The 15,233-nt window shown below is 38.8% G+C and overlaps 1 protein-coding gene across 15 annotated transcripts in view; it reads left to right on the top strand.

Annotated features, from left to right (window-relative positions):
• Nucleotides 1-15,233, top strand: part of CNTRL (centriolin) — an 83,365-nt gene that overhangs the window by 63,965 nt on the left and 4,167 nt on the right. For 12 of the 15 annotated variants that reach the window (XR_012126499.1, XM_073225404.1, XM_073225413.1 and 9 more), the window contains 12 exons: nt 131-271; nt 375-501; nt 1,481-1,645; nt 2,536-2,695; nt 4,126-4,241; nt 4,323-4,540; nt 6,589-6,746; nt 7,781-7,854; nt 10,678-10,866; nt 11,285-11,510; nt 12,799-13,004; nt 13,985-14,125. Coding sequence is in view for 13 of the 15 variants with exons in the window: in XM_073225404.1 (XP_073081505.1) it covers nt 131-271; nt 375-501; nt 1,481-1,645; nt 2,536-2,695; nt 4,126-4,241; nt 4,323-4,540; nt 6,589-6,746; nt 7,781-7,854; nt 10,678-10,866; nt 11,285-11,510; nt 12,799-13,004; nt 13,985-14,125 (1,921 nt within the window). In the remaining 2 variants the exon portion in view is untranslated. Of the gene's footprint in view, nt 1-130; nt 272-374; nt 502-1,480; nt 1,646-2,535; nt 2,696-4,125; nt 4,242-4,322; nt 4,541-6,588; nt 6,747-7,718; nt 7,856-10,507; nt 10,867-11,284; nt 11,511-12,798; nt 13,005-13,984; nt 14,126-15,233 lie in introns of those variants that run through there. The other 3 variants (XR_012126503.1, XM_073225426.1, XM_073225432.1) reach the window with 3 other exon arrangements.

Here is a 15,233-nt window from a genome sequence, read left to right as displayed (position 1 = left end):
TCCCTCAGCTATTGATGTAGTCGGTGAGATGAATGAAAAGTTTGGTTTTAAGAGGATAATCATTACTTTATGATAAATAACGCATGTTAAGTCTAGGCTGCCTGGAGGGATTAAAGTGATGTTATTTTAGATTGCTTCAGGCTGACATAAAGGATTTGGAGCAGCACAAAATCGAACAAGAAGAAATCTTGAAAGAAATAAACAACATTGTTGCAGCGAAGGACTCAGACTTCCAGTGTCTAAAGAAGAAGAAGGAAAAACTAACAGAAGAGTAAGTAAGGGCTCTGTTGGGCTTCAAGGGGTTTGTGCTGGAAGACATTTCTTGGGTCACAGTCTTCCTTTGGACCTGCCGCAGTACTCCTGATGTTTTATAGGCTGCAGAAACTGCAGAAAGATATTGCGGCTGCAGAACGCAATGAGGATCACCACCTGCAGGTCCTTAAAGAGTCAGAGATCCTCCTGCAGGCCAAGAGAGCAGAGCTGGAGGAGCTGAAAACCCAGGTATGGCAACAGACACCTTGAAAAACCAGTTTATGCTGCTTTGAAACCTACAGTCATGTTATGATTATAAAAAGTGATACATGAATGACTGTATAGCATCTTACTACACTGATAGAAAGTGATTGCAATGGGGTGGGGGGACACTTGATACTACGGGTGAGTGTTGTTCATGTGAAACCTTCATAAGATTGTATGTCGGTGATACCTTAATTAAAAAAAATAACAACTATATTATACAAAACAAAAAAGTAATACATGTTTGATTGTTGAAAATACTGGAGAATACAAAATAAAGTCTAAAGCATAAGTGAGGCTGTATATCCTAGCAGCTAAGAGTAGAGTCCAACCCAAATTTGAATCCATCTCCATATATTATTGAATAAAAGAAGTGAGTCTCACAACAGGATACACTCTGAGATCATCTATGTTAAATGTGTTTATAAGTACTTGTGTTTGCTTTTTTAGTCTATGCCAAAGTACAGAAGCAGTCATCTGATAAGGGAAGGTTATGAGTATTTTCCATTTTCTTCCTTCTGCTTGTCTGCATTTTCTATAAACAATTATATATGACCTTAAAATATTAAGTAATTTTTAAATTTACAAAATGAATACATTTTAAGAATCCCTGCCTAACTTCCATTGCCAAGGTAGTTGTCAAATGGAATAAGGTATAGATATGAAAGTTCTTTGAAAACCATAACCTGGGAGATAATTGTAATTGTAATATTGTGGGTTTTTTGCTGTAATCTGAGTGATTTTACGTATGTGTGCTCAAGAACTTTATTAGGCATTTTATGCCTTCACCACCCGCCCCCCACCCCAGCCTGGCCCTCCTGACTCTTGCAGCTAGGATAATTAGAATTAAGCTGGCTCCTAATTTTCCCTCACAAGCATTATCTGGACTAAATACTCTCCATCTCAGCACTAAAAGATGCATGTGTTTGTCAAGCTTTGCCCTCTTCCATTTTGTTCAATGCAGGTGACAGGTCAGCAGCAGGAGATGGCCATCTTGGACAGGCAATTAGGGCCTAAAAAGGAAGAGCTGCATCTACTCCAGGAAAGCATGGTCCAGGCCAAAGCTGACCTCCAGGAAGCACTGAGACTGGGAGAAATGGAAGTAGCTGAGAAGTGCAATCACATTAGGGTATATTTTTCAGTAGATAGTGCTATAGATTTATTTTAAGATACTTTCATTGGTTCCACCACCCTAATGTAAACATAAATTCCTGGATCTTGACTCCTCTGTAATGTTTGGCATTGTGTTACGTATCCGTGCTATGATCACTGTGTATGGCTCCCCCCATAATGTTGTCTGGACTTGTCCAAGGTATTCTGCCTCTGTGCCTTCCTCAGTACCATTTCTTCTCCAGGAATTCCATTTCTGGGAATGCTTAGATCCTACCCATTTTTTATGGTCCAGCTTCTTACCACTAACACTTCCCTGACTTTTCCTTTGCCCAGAGAGGAGCTTCCCTTCAGAGTTTGGCAGCACTCTGCATGTGTCCTAGGCCACCTGAGCCTTTTGTGATCATGTTCCTTCCCCACAAGGTGCTCAGCCCCAAGTGGGCAGATTTATCTGAATCAGCTTTTTTCCCCTGTAACATTGCCTTGCACATAGTATTTTTTATATACACATTTTAAATGAAGATAAATGTTACTTTATTACTTGTTATATGGAAATATGTTCCTGTAAAGTAAGTGCCGCTCTCATGGAGAAGAGAAGGAATGACTCTATGGCATCTTACCATGTGGATAAACAGTGACTGCAATGCGGTGGGGGTGGTGGGATTTGATATTATGGGTGAATGTTGAGATCACAATGTTGCTCATGTGAAACCTTCATAAGATTGTATATCAATGATACCTTAATTTAAAAAAAAACACATAGTGCTGTTCTTGACATAAAAGACAAAAAGGAGCTTGTTGCCAAATTAGGATTTGTATGAAATGGGACAGTTAGTAACAGAACTGATCTTGAGGTAATTTCCATTCATAATCTTGTGGAGAGGGTTGACATGTTTTTTCCCCCCACAGGAAGTAAAATCTCTCCTAGAAGAACTGAGTTTTCAAAAAGGAGAACTGAATGTCCAGATTAGTGAAAAAAAAACTCAAGTTGCACTTATAAAGCAAGATATTGAAAAAGAGGAAGAAAATCTTCAGGTAGTTTTAGGGCAAATGTCTAAATATAAAACTGGTAAGTTTAAAAAACAACCATAAATTTGAGGTTAGAAATGTCTCTACTCCAGGTCACAGAAAAAAAATACAGATGGTCAAATAAACTTATTTTAAAGTTTAATATTATTATTAATAAACAAAGAATAGCAGATTACAAAAGGAGTATGATATTTTCTGCTATTCAAATTGATAATGTTTTTTTAAAAGCAAAATAATGATATTCATTGTTGAGCAGTAAGTGAAAAAAGAGTACTTACAGGCTGTTGATTCAAGCATAGCTGACTTTTGAACAAAACAGTTTTGAACTGCACAGATCCACTTAACATAGATATTTTCAATGGATATATTAGAAAACTTTTTGGGAGATGTGATAATTTGCAAAAAATTTTCTCTAGCTTACTTTATTGTAAGAATACAATATGTAATACATATAACATATAAAATATGTGTAAATCAATTGTTATAGCAGTAGGCTATAAGTAGTTAAGTTTTGGGGGAGCCAAAAATTATACATGGATTTTCAACTGCATAGAGGGTCAGCACCCTTAACCCCTGCATTGTTCAAGGGTCAGCTGTATAAATTGGAACAATCTCCCAGTATTTTAAGACTCTTAAAATTCATACTGACTAAACCAGATAGCCTATTTCTAGCTATGTAGAGAGGACAAGCATTCATGTATGTCACAGCAGTATTTATTTATTTATTTAAGAGAAATAAGCCTCTATTTCCTTGTTTCACAAATTAAGCTGGCTGAGTTGGTTACTTGCAGCAAAATTTGGAATGATGAATTTGGAAACAAATGACTAGTTTAAGAGCCATATTTTTAACAATGACATGCAAAAATGCTGATAAGAAGAGTAAACAAATAGATAAAACTCAATATCAACTCATTTAAAAATACATGTGATCTATGATATACCTCACACTTTATGTAAAAATTAACTCAAGATGGACCAGGTGCTCCTGGAAGAAAATACATCAAAATGCTATTTGCAGGAGTGATCATCTTTGGATGGTTGGGATGATGATGATTTTTCATTTTTTCTTTTACTTTCTATTTAAATTTTCTATAGTCAGCAAATATTTTTATAATGAGAAAAAAGTATTTAAATTCTCTATTTTAAAGGATAAAAATTGCTACATAAATCTTGGCTTACATATTTTGAAGTTTTTCCCATTTATTTTTATTAAAATCCTTCTAAATGGGGTAATTGCTTTTAGAACTCAATCTTTGTTAAATGTTTTTGTTAAAACGTATTTAACAAATTAAAGTTTAGCAATGCTTTTAAAGGATTTTTTCATTAAAAATACAATTAGCTTCACTAATTCAGCACACAAATATTTTTATCTATTTTTCCTTGTACCAGCCAACAGTCTTATTTTCTGATTCATTTTGTAAATATTTTCAAGTTCATTTAATAACATGGACTATTGTTTGTTTCTGTTAGAACTAAAGAATATTCTGGACATGCTACAACTTGAAAACAATGAGCTACAAGGTTTAAAGCTACAACATGACCAAAAGGTGTCCGAGTTCGAGAAGACTCAGGTTGAAGTGCTAGAGGTAACAAGCAAAGCTGCTTTGCCCTCGGCAAACTCAGTCTTTCTCTTTTAGCATGTTTGAGTCTTCTTTTATCTAATTTAGGAGAAGCTGGAGTTAGAGAATTTGCAGCAGAAGGCCCTGCGACAGAAAGGGGAAATAGAGTGGCAGAAGCAGCTCCTCGAGAGGGACAAACGGGAAATAGAGCGAATGACTGCTGAGACCCAATCATTACAACTGTGTGTTGAGTCTTTGTGCAAAGAAAGGGAAGATCTCAAAGAGAAATGTGACAGCTGGGAAATGAAGTTGGCACAAACAAAACGGTGAGAGCAGGAACAAATAAGTTTTTGAGATCACTTCTTGAAGGCTAAAGCACCACAAGCACATTACCAAAAAAATTATAGAAAATCAAGAAAAGAAAAACAAATACTCAACAAACTCAGTATCACAATACAATTCACCAATAACATTTTTGGGTGAATCTCCTAATAGGTTTTTTTTTTTCCCCAAAGTATTTTAAATAATAACTTGTGGGGTTTTTTTTAAGTAAAATAATACATGCCAGAAGATATAAATAAATGGAGAGATATACCTCATTATAAGTAGTATAGAAGGGTAGGAGGACAATATTGCTAAGATTCATTTCCCTTCAAGTTGATCTCTGTGTTCAAAACAATCACAGTCAAAATTCCAACAGACTTTTAAAATAGAAATTGACGATCTTGTTCAAAAATTAATGTGGAAATGCAAGGACCTAGAATAGAATCTAAAACTTCTTAAGTATGACACCAAAACAACTTTGAAAAACAAGAAAAGTACGGGCTGACACTACCTGATTTCAAGACTCACTGTATAGCTATGTTAATCAAAACACTGTGGTATTGCTATAAAGATATACAAATAGGTTAATCGAACAGAAAAGTCCAAAAAGTTGTCCAAAAGTCCAAAGTTATCACAAATATGTGGACAACTCATTTTGAGAAAGATGCAAAGGCATCCTCTTCAGTAGAGGAAAGGTGGTCTTTTCAAAAAAAATGTTGGTGAAACAATTGCATATCCAAAAAAAAGAACTTTGATCTGTAATATACCTCACACTATATGTAAAAATTAACTCAAGATGGGCCATAAACGTAAATGTAAAGCCTAAATATAAAACTTCTAGAAGAAAACTTTGAAATAAAACCTTTGTTAGCTTAGGTTAGGAAAAATTTCTTACATATTATACCAAAAGAATGAAACAAAAGAATAAATTGATAAAATTGGACTTCATCAAAATTTAAAACTTCTGCTCCTCAGAGGATACTGTTAAGGTAATGAAAAGACATGTCACAGACTGGGAGAAAAATCTTGCAACCGTGTATCTGACACATAAAAAATAATTTTCAAAACTCAATAATTAGAAAACAACCCAAATTTTCAAAAGGGCAACAGATTTGAACAAACATTTCACTTAAGAAGATAGATGGATAGCAAATAAGCACATAAAAAGATGCTTAACATCAATAACCATTAGGGAAATGCACATTAAAACCACAATGAGATATTAAAATGACCAAAAATAACGACTGGCCATACCAAGTGTTATCAAGGGACTTTGATACACGATAGGCAGAAGTGTAAAATGTTAGTAAGACCTCTTTGAAAATAGTTTGGCAGTAACTTAAAAATTCAAACATACACCTACCAGAAGACCTAGCCATTCCACTCCTAGGTATTTACTCATGAGAAGTGAAAGCATATGTCCATATAAAGACTATACACTGATGTTCATAGCAGCTTTATTTGCAGTAGCCAAAAACTGGATACAACCTAAATGTCTATCAGCTAATGATAGGATAAACAAATTGTAGTAACTCCATATCATGGAACAGTATTCAACAATAAAAGGGGAATGTAATATTGATGCACATAACAACATAGCTGAATCTCAAAAAAGTTACGCTCAGTGGAAGGGGCCAGACCAAAATAAGCCCATACTGTATGATAACATTTATGTAAAAGAGTGCATACTCGTGAATGTTTTTGTATAAATCCTATTGTAAATACAGTTGTGTTTCCTGATTTTTCACTTATCAGAAGTTAGCGATCCATTTTAATGACACATTTTTGAAATTCTGGGTACTATCTGTGTTTTTATCCCTGATTTTTACAAAACCTCAATTCAGTTTTGGAAAAAAATCTCTATTTGGGAAGCTGAAAATAAGAATTCTTTTGAAAATGAATTGAAGGGCCTTAAATTTTGTTAAGATTTATAATCATTCAAACTCCATAACTACATTGTGAAAACACAACCCCATTTCACAGTTGTCTCGTGTATGTGCTCAGGCATCTTATATTTGACAGTATAACTTATTCTGTGCTTGCATGGTAGGGTTTTAGCAGCTACAGAAGAGAACAGCAAAATGGAGCGGTCACACTTAGAAAAGCTGGGATTGGATGTCAGAAAACTGCAGAAGGAAATAGACCAACTGAACAGAGAGAAGCTCTCAGTGCATAAAGATGTTGCAGCAATGCAGCAGCAGCTACAAGGTATGAGGCAGCACAACCAGAGAGATGTGACATTTTCCTTTTGTTAGATTCTTTTTTGTTTGGTTTTCTTATTATAGAAAGAATTGATGCTAATCGATGTGGGGTTTCTTTTAGAAGTAACAAAAGTGTTCCAAATTAGGTTGTGGTGATGTTTGCACAACTTCATGAATATACAAAAAGCCACTGAATTGTTAACTTTACATGGGTGAATGCATAGCATGTGAATTATATCTCAGTAAAACTGTTTAAAAAACAAAAACAAAAACTAATTCATGTTCCTCAGAGAACAACTTAAAAACATAACACAAATAAAATAAAAATTACTGTTGACCTCATCCCTCAGAGATAATTAACAGTTGGTGAATATAGTTCCAGGTTTTTCCTAGGTATATGTGTGAATATGTAGTTTTAAAAATAATGTTTATCACCAAATATTTATCAATATTCATAATTATTTGGAAGTTACTATGTAATTCTAGCTAATATACTTGTTGAGCACTTACTATGTCTTTGACATGATACAGGTGTTTTGTATGCATTTTCTGATTTAATTGTTAGATAGAATTTGTTATTTCACCCATTCATAGATGTGAAAGCTTAAGCTTAGTTTCCTTGTGACTGACTGACTCAGGTGGGAATTGACTTGCTCAAGGTCTTATAGCTAGTAGGCGACAAAGCCAGTATAGAGATAAAATTTATTGCCAAATTGTCTGCCTGAAAGGTTGTACCAAATTTACATCTCTAGCAGCAATGCAGAAGGTACCTATTTTTAAGCCATGCACCTCATCAATATTAGGTATTATCTGTAATTTTTTTTATTGTGAGGCTTTGAACATGTCTTTAAAAACCTGGGCTCCAAGCCATAGGTTATGCATGTAACTTTCTCTTTTGACCTTTAATTAGATAAGGTGGCATAGTCATACATTTAATGGAAATAAATTTATATTCATTTTCTCTCTTCTTTCTTGGGAGGCTGATGGGAATCTGGAAAATGAACACAAATGTATTTCTTATTTTATGTAAATCTTACGTAGAAAAAAGAGAAGCAGTAAACTCCCTACAGGAGGAACTAGCTAATGTCCAAGACCATTTGAATCTAACAAAACAGGTAAGCTTAACAAATGTAATCTTCTGGTGATATCCTGAAGGCATGCAGACAATTGGCTGAAATAACAAATCAAGTAGGGGTGGGGTGGGGGAGAAGGGCCGTCACAGTTGCTAAAGAAAGATTCCAAACTTTGCTAAGGCCCTGGTGTTGGCAAACTCACTCTGGGCTTTTGTAAGTATGGAGGAAGCTGCTGATACCTGGACCAATAACCCTTGCTTAATGTGAGAGCATTTGATCTAAATGAGATGGAAAAGGGTAGTGCTTAAGTGCCTAGGTTCGCATCTTGACCTTCATTCTTTTTTTTTTTCTTATTAAGGTATCATTGATACACACTCTTACGAAGGTTTCACATGAAAAACATTGTGGTTATTACATTCACTCTTATTATCAAGTCCCCCCCATATGCCACTGCAGTCACTGTCCATCAGTGTAGTAAGATGCCACAGTCACTATTTGTCTTCTCTGAGCTACACTGTCTTCCCTGTGACCCCACACACACCATGTGCACCAATCATGATACCCCACAATCCCCTTCTCCCTCCCTCCCCACCCATTCTCCCACACCCCTCCCCTTTGGTAACCACTAGTCCCTTCTTTGGGTCTGTGAGTCTGCTGCTATTTTGTTCCTTCAGTTTAGCTTTGTTGTTGTACTCCACAAATGAGGGAAATCATTTGGTATTTGTCTTTCTCTGCCTGACTTATTTCACTGAGCATAATACTCCCCAGCTCCATCCATGTTGTTGCAAATGGTAGAATTTGTTTCTTTCTTATGGCTGAATAGTATTCCATTGTGTATATGTACCACATTTTCTTTATCCATTCATCTATTGATGGACACTTAGGTTGCTTCCATATCTTGGCTATTGTAAATAGTGCTGCAATAAACATAGGGGTGCACATGTCTTTTTGAATCTGAGAAGTTGTATTCTTTGGGTAAATTCCAAGGAGTGGGATTCCCGGGTCAAATGGTATTTCTATTTTTAGTTTTTTGAGGAACCTCCATATTGCTTTCCACAATGGTTGAACTAGTTTACATTCCCACCAGCAGTGTAGGAGGGTTCCCCTTTCTCTGCATCCTCACCAGCATTTGTTGTTCCTAGTCTTTTCGATGCTGGTCATCCTTACTGATGTGAGGTGATATCTCATTGTGGTTTTAATTTGCATTCCCTTGATAATTAGTGATGTGGAGCATCTTTTCATGTGCCTGTTGGCCATCTGAATTTCTTCTTTGGAGAAGTGTCTTCATATCCTCCACCCATTTTTTAATAGGGTTATTTGCTTTTTGGGTGTTGAGGCATGTGAGTTCTTTCTATATTTTGGATGTTAACCCCTTGTCGGATGTGTCATTTACAGATATATTCTCCCATACTGTAGGGCGCCTTTTTGTTCTGCTGATGGTGTCCTTTGCTGTACAGAAGCTTTTTAGCATGATGTAGTCCCATTTGTTCATTTTTTATTTTGTTTCCCTTGCCAAAGGAGATATGTTCAGGAAAAAGTTGCTCATGTTTATATTCAAGAAATTTTTGCCTGTGTTTTCTTCTTAGACTTTTATGGTTTCATCACCTACATTCAGGTCTTTGATCCATTTCGGATTTACTTTTGTGTATGGGGTTAGACAATAATCCAGTTTCATTCTCTTGCTTGTAGCTGTCCAGTTTTGCCAACACCAGTTGTTGAAGAGGCTGTCATTTCCCCATTGTATATCCGTGGCTCCTTTATAGTGTCTGGGCTTGGTAATGCTTGGGTTTATATCTGGGCTCTCTAGTCTATTCCACTGGTCTATGGGTCTGTTCTTGTGCCAGTACCAAATTGTCTTGATTACTGTGGCTTTGTAGTAGAGCTTGAAATCGAGGAGCGTAATTCCCCCAGCTTTATTCTTCCTTCTCAGGATTGCTTTGGCTAGTCGAGGTCTTTTGTGGTTCCATATGAATTTTAGAACTATTTGCTCTAGTTCGTTGAAGAATGCTGTTGGTATTTTCATAGGGATTGCATTGAATCTGTAGATTGCTTTAGACAGGATGGCCATTTTAACATTGGGCTTCAGTCTTGTCAGATATTCAGTAAAGCAGATTCTTGACCCTTATATGTACCATGATCTTCTTAACAGTAATTCACTTGATTCTATGAGAAAAGTGCTACAATTTGAGTTTCAAGCAAGTTCTCAGCCTCAGTTCCCACCACCTACATTAGGGGTTGGGTTAGAAGTCTAAATTCTCTTCTATCTACCTTTAGGATTCTGTGTTTCTAATGTGTATAAACCTTAAAATCACAGTATTCTATCTTTAAGAAATTCTTACACTGGCTTTGTAGTAGAGCTTGTGAATGTTCTGTGTTATGTGGCTCTTATGAATATTCTGTGTTAATTAGGAATATAGTGACTTTAAAAAAAATGCTTAATTTGGGTTCCTTAAAGACAGAAGTATTTATTGTTCTCTGATTTTTTCACCCTATATAAATACTTCAAATATTAACAAAACCATGACTTTAGGTTCATCACAGGAAGAACTGAGCCTTATTCACAGCTTTTATTAACATTCTTAGCAGTCCTCTGAGTTAGGTGGTGTTTATTCCCACCGTGGTGGCAAGGCAACTAGTTGCTCAGGGGAACTGAGTCTTGCTGAGGTTTTGACATCTTCTGTCATCTTACTTTTAGGTACTATAGAGGAAAGCCAATGACTGAGTTCTGGGTACCTTTGTATAAGTTTTTGTTGAGATAAGAAAGGACATGGAACTTTCCTGTTTCTCGTTTCATCAGACTTAGTAGATACAGGAGTGGCCCTTGCCACCTCTAGTAAAGTTGGCTTTCAATTCCTTCACCTAAAGGACCTACTCCACACGGCCAAGTGTAAGGATATACTGCTTGATGAGCAGACCAAGCTCCAGAAGAATACCAGTGAGTGGCTGAAGAAGTGTGAAGATTGCCAGAAAGAAGGAGAGACAAAACAGCAACAGCTTCAAGAGCTTCAGAATGAGATTGAAGGAAACAAGGTCCAACTAGCCCAACAGGAAATGGTACTACACATTAATGGTTTTACATCAAAGGGAGTACTTTGTCGCTTGTGTGAGCTTTCCTCCTGCAGAAAGCTGCTGAAAAGTGTCCCCCACGGGACTGGCTTCCCTTAACTGCCTTTGTAACCAGGAGGGGTTTTACACGACTCCTGGCCTCTGTTGGTGTTCACATATATGGACCATTAAGACACAGAGCACTGATCCTGTAAGGAATCTTGGTGACCATTTGCTGCTGGAATCCCCCCCTCACCTGCTGGCCAGATAGTTTCCCAGGCCCTGCTTGACTGCCTTTGTAAAGGGGACTGACTGACTGGCACTGGGGTCTGCTTGAACGGGAATCTATGGAGTGTCCATGAAGCTTCCTTCAACTGGGACCCTGGGAGTAGCTGTCACTTTGTAACTATGATTGTTCTCTATTAAGATGTTCCAAAGACTCCAGAAAGAGAGAGAAAGTGAAGAAAAAAAATTAGAAGCCAGTAAAGTGGCACTGAAGGAGCAGCAACAGCAGCTGGACAAGGAGTTAACAGACCAGAAAAGCAACCTGGACCAGGTGCTGACAAAGCTGTTGGTGGCTGAGGAGCGTGTCAGGGCTCTGCAGCAAGAGGAAAGGTGGAGTGAGACCCTGGAGAAGACGCTCTCCCAAACCAGTACGTATCCCAGAACATCGTGCTAGGGGCGGGAGCTTGGCAGTTGTCTTGTTAAGTGTGTAAAGGAGACCCAGGGCCCAGCCGTAGCCCGGAGAGGGGGCAGGAGCAGCCCAGTGGGAGGTGCATTACCCCATTTGGTCCTCCTCACTCTGTGAGAGGTGACAGAACAGACTTAGACAAAGGGACTTGGTATTTATGGAGATGGGAGTTGATCCTTAGACTGCCAAGGTTTTCACTGTACGTCTTGCCTTCTAGAGTGCTGCCTTCAAGCAGTGGGACATTAGGGCAAAGAAGGGCCACAAGGGCCTCTAAATGCTTTCTAGGAAGTACATTATTTTTGAACTTTGGAAACAGTAACCCATTACATCTCTACCAGGCAAGAAAAAACACCGCCAATAATTCTACTTCAGTCCAAGTTTGACATACTGAATGGTAGCAAAATACAGATGTGTTTTTGGATCTGTAAATGAAGTTGACATGGAAATCCACCCTAAATGATTATTTGCACATCAATAAATTATTTTTTCTCTCTTAGGCTTCAGTAAATTATTTTTCTCCCCATTTTACAGATAAGAGCCCAGATAGGAAATACTCAGAAAAATGTTGGTTCTTCCCCTGCCCCAACCAGGTGAACTCAGTGGATTCAGGGTCTAGTATCTGGGAACCCTTGATACATCCAGACCCAACTATTTTATTATAAAACTGAAACTTAACAAATATCTTGAGTCTGACCATGCCAGAGGTATGAAAAGGGAAGTCTGGGCAGGCTGTTACTCTCAAGAGAGTAATTAGAAAAATCTGTTTCAAATGTCACTGTTATTTAGAAGCATAATTTATTGAGTGCTCATTATATACTAGGTGTTTGCACATGTGATCCCCATTGAACACTAGGCGATAGGTTCCTCCTGTATAAAGCAGGGCTCATGCAGCTCCAGACCCTGTGTTGTTCCCGCTGCACTGCCTCTCGTGAAGGGAGAAGTACTGGTGTGCCTCTCTATTAGAGTCAAGGGTTATAAAACTCATTTCACGTTCCCTGCATCTCAGGATTAGCACTGTTGACTCTTGTTGGTCTCAAAGCCTCCATAGGGAAGACAGTAGCTGTCTGTCACTTTGGAATCGGGCCCTCCAGACATCCTCATCTGGGCCTTTTTCTGGGCCTCTGGTGTGGGTCAGGGGAGCCATGGCAGACGCAGTGATGGAGGAAGTGCCCGAGTGGGTGGACGTCATTATGCAGTCTGCCCACAGCCAGCGCAGGCCTCTGGCTAACCCACTGAGCTGTGCATTTCAGAACGACAGCTTTCAGAACGGGAGCAGCAATTAATGGAAAAGTCAAGTGAGCTGCTAACCCTCCAGAAAGAGGCAGACTCTGTGAGGGCGGACTTCAGCCTCTTGCGGAACCAGTTCTTGACAGAAAGAAAGCAAGCCGAGAAGCAGGTTGCCAGCCTGAAGGAAGCACTTAAGAGCCAGCGAAGCCAGCTGGAGAAAAACCTTCTTGTGAGTACCTACTGCCCTGGCGGTTTATGAGGAGGTTAAGCATTCACATTCTTCAGCCAAAACACTGCTTCAGTGTAGAGAAAATAAATTACCTGTCAACCCAGTCCCTAACCCAGCTGTTGTTTTTAATGTATTTATGCACAATTTGCTCTTGAAGTTGGTGGTAGGTTTTGCCTGAGACCGAGCTGCAGCCATAGAGGAGCTGCCGGGGAGGAGCCCAAAGCAGACAGCCCTCTCGGGGGTGGGAGCCTCTGCTATCCCGCTGCTGGCCGGGGAGGGCGTCGGGAGCGAAGGCTGCTGAAGACTTTTACCAGCTGCAGTCAATGCTCACAGATTTTTCTCATCCTGCCTTTTGTAGGCAACACTAGCTTCAACTCAGCATTATCCTAAAACCAGGAAGTCCAATATGCCATGCTTTTATTCCTGAAATAAAATTTGGGAGGTGACACTCAGATGAATTCAAAACAGTTTATGGTAGGTGGAGACAGATGGGCAGCAATAGGGACTGTCACAAGAATGGATTTTCCTAACACCCTCTGAAGGAAGGAATGTAGCCCTGTTGTGTGAATGGAATTTTCAAACTGTGTGTATTTCCCAAAAAGGTGACACATTCACAACTAATGATAGGCAACATGATGGTAAAGACAGTGTAAAGAAATCTAGGCTTTAATCCTCCCAATAACCAGATGATGCTGGGAATTGCTACCATCTTTACAGACAATTAAAGGAGGCTCAGAAAGGGAAAAAACTTATTATCAAAGGTAATGTTGCAGATCTAGGATTCAGACTGGGCTGACAGACTCTGAGCAGGTATATACTCCCAGCTCTGCCACAGCTACTGAAGCAGGCAGGTAGAATGTGCCCCACTTCATAGCTAGAGCCTAGATGGGAAAAGAAGTTGGAGCGCCTAGTGAGTGTGTAAGCCAGCAATGCACTTGTCCACATACTGGATCCAAGTCGTTTTCCTCCTCCTGTGCTAGGAGCAAAAGCAGGAGAACAGCTGCATGCAGAAGGAGATGGCAACGATCGAGCAGGTGGCCCAGGACAACCATGATCGAGCCAGGCGCCTGATGAAGGAGCTCAGCCAGATGCAGCACGAGTACACGGAGCTCAAGAAACAGGTGTGTGCCCAAGAGCCACTGGGATGCTCACTCCCCACTGGGCTCACACAGATTTTATTCCTTAAATGCCTCTTTTAAGGGGAATAATACTTTGTAGAAATTGTGAAAAACTGTAAGAATGTCTTTTAAGTCAAATCCATTTTTCTAGTCTTATTTAGAAATGCACCTTGACAAGAAAAAAGTATTTGCTCAAAAGTGTACTTTTAGAAGTCCCTTTAGTTCAACAAGTTTTTATGTTAGTTTTTGTAAGAAAAATGGCAGTTCTTCAGCATAAAATTTTATCATGTTCCAAAGAACTGTATTGAAATGTTAGGTTTTATGCCAGAAATAAGTCTGTAGCCCCCAGGCAAGAAAAAATGAACCCACAGGAAACCTTTGCTGTCCTGTAACTAGGCTGAGGGGGTAGCGCAGTTCACACAATCTTAGATTGTGTGTCCTTCAGCCATTGTCACATCTGAGCTACCCCTGAACTCTCTGACTGGGCTGCTATGGCCACTTGCTTGACCCTGCTACACCTTATTCTTTGGATGACTGCACATGGCCATTCAGTTTCATCTGTGCCTATAACCACCTCCCATACAACCCACTTTGGCTCAAAAAAAAAACTTTTATTGAAAAGCCCCAAGCCTCTGCAAACTTGGAAAGACAAGTAGCAGTGGGTTTGACTGGAATATCCTTACTAGGCCCTTTATGGAGAGAGCCACATTGAGTAGTCTCACATATTAAACAGTCTGTAACATCTGAGGAAACCTCTAGACCGTCTAAACCACTAGACTCTTCACCTATAACATAACATGAAAGCATGGACCAGATCTGAGGGCCCTTCCACCATTAACATTTATAGTGTACATCACTTATGACTTGTTTCAGTAGATATTCCTTATTTGGGGCTTAATTATTGTAGTTGCCACTTATTGGGTACCACTAAGGTGCTTCATATAAATTTTCACCTAGTTCGTACATTCCTGAATGCAAAATACTATCTCCATGTACAAATTAGGTAACAAAGGTTCCAAAGATACTAGATCACCATAAGTCATACTGGTAATGTTTCCTAGAAACGAGATTGAAATCCAGCTCTAACCCCAGGGAGACTGACTTCTATCGA

The sequence above is a fragment of the Manis javanica genome, chromosome 2 (assembly GCF_040802235.1).
Source record: "Manis javanica isolate MJ-LG chromosome 2, MJ_LKY, whole genome shotgun sequence".
Classification (NCBI taxonomy): domain Eukaryota; kingdom Metazoa; phylum Chordata; class Mammalia; order Pholidota; family Manidae; genus Manis; species Manis javanica.
The sequence above is the reverse complement of the archived record's forward strand: the minus strand, read 5'-3'. Positions and strand labels throughout refer to the sequence as shown.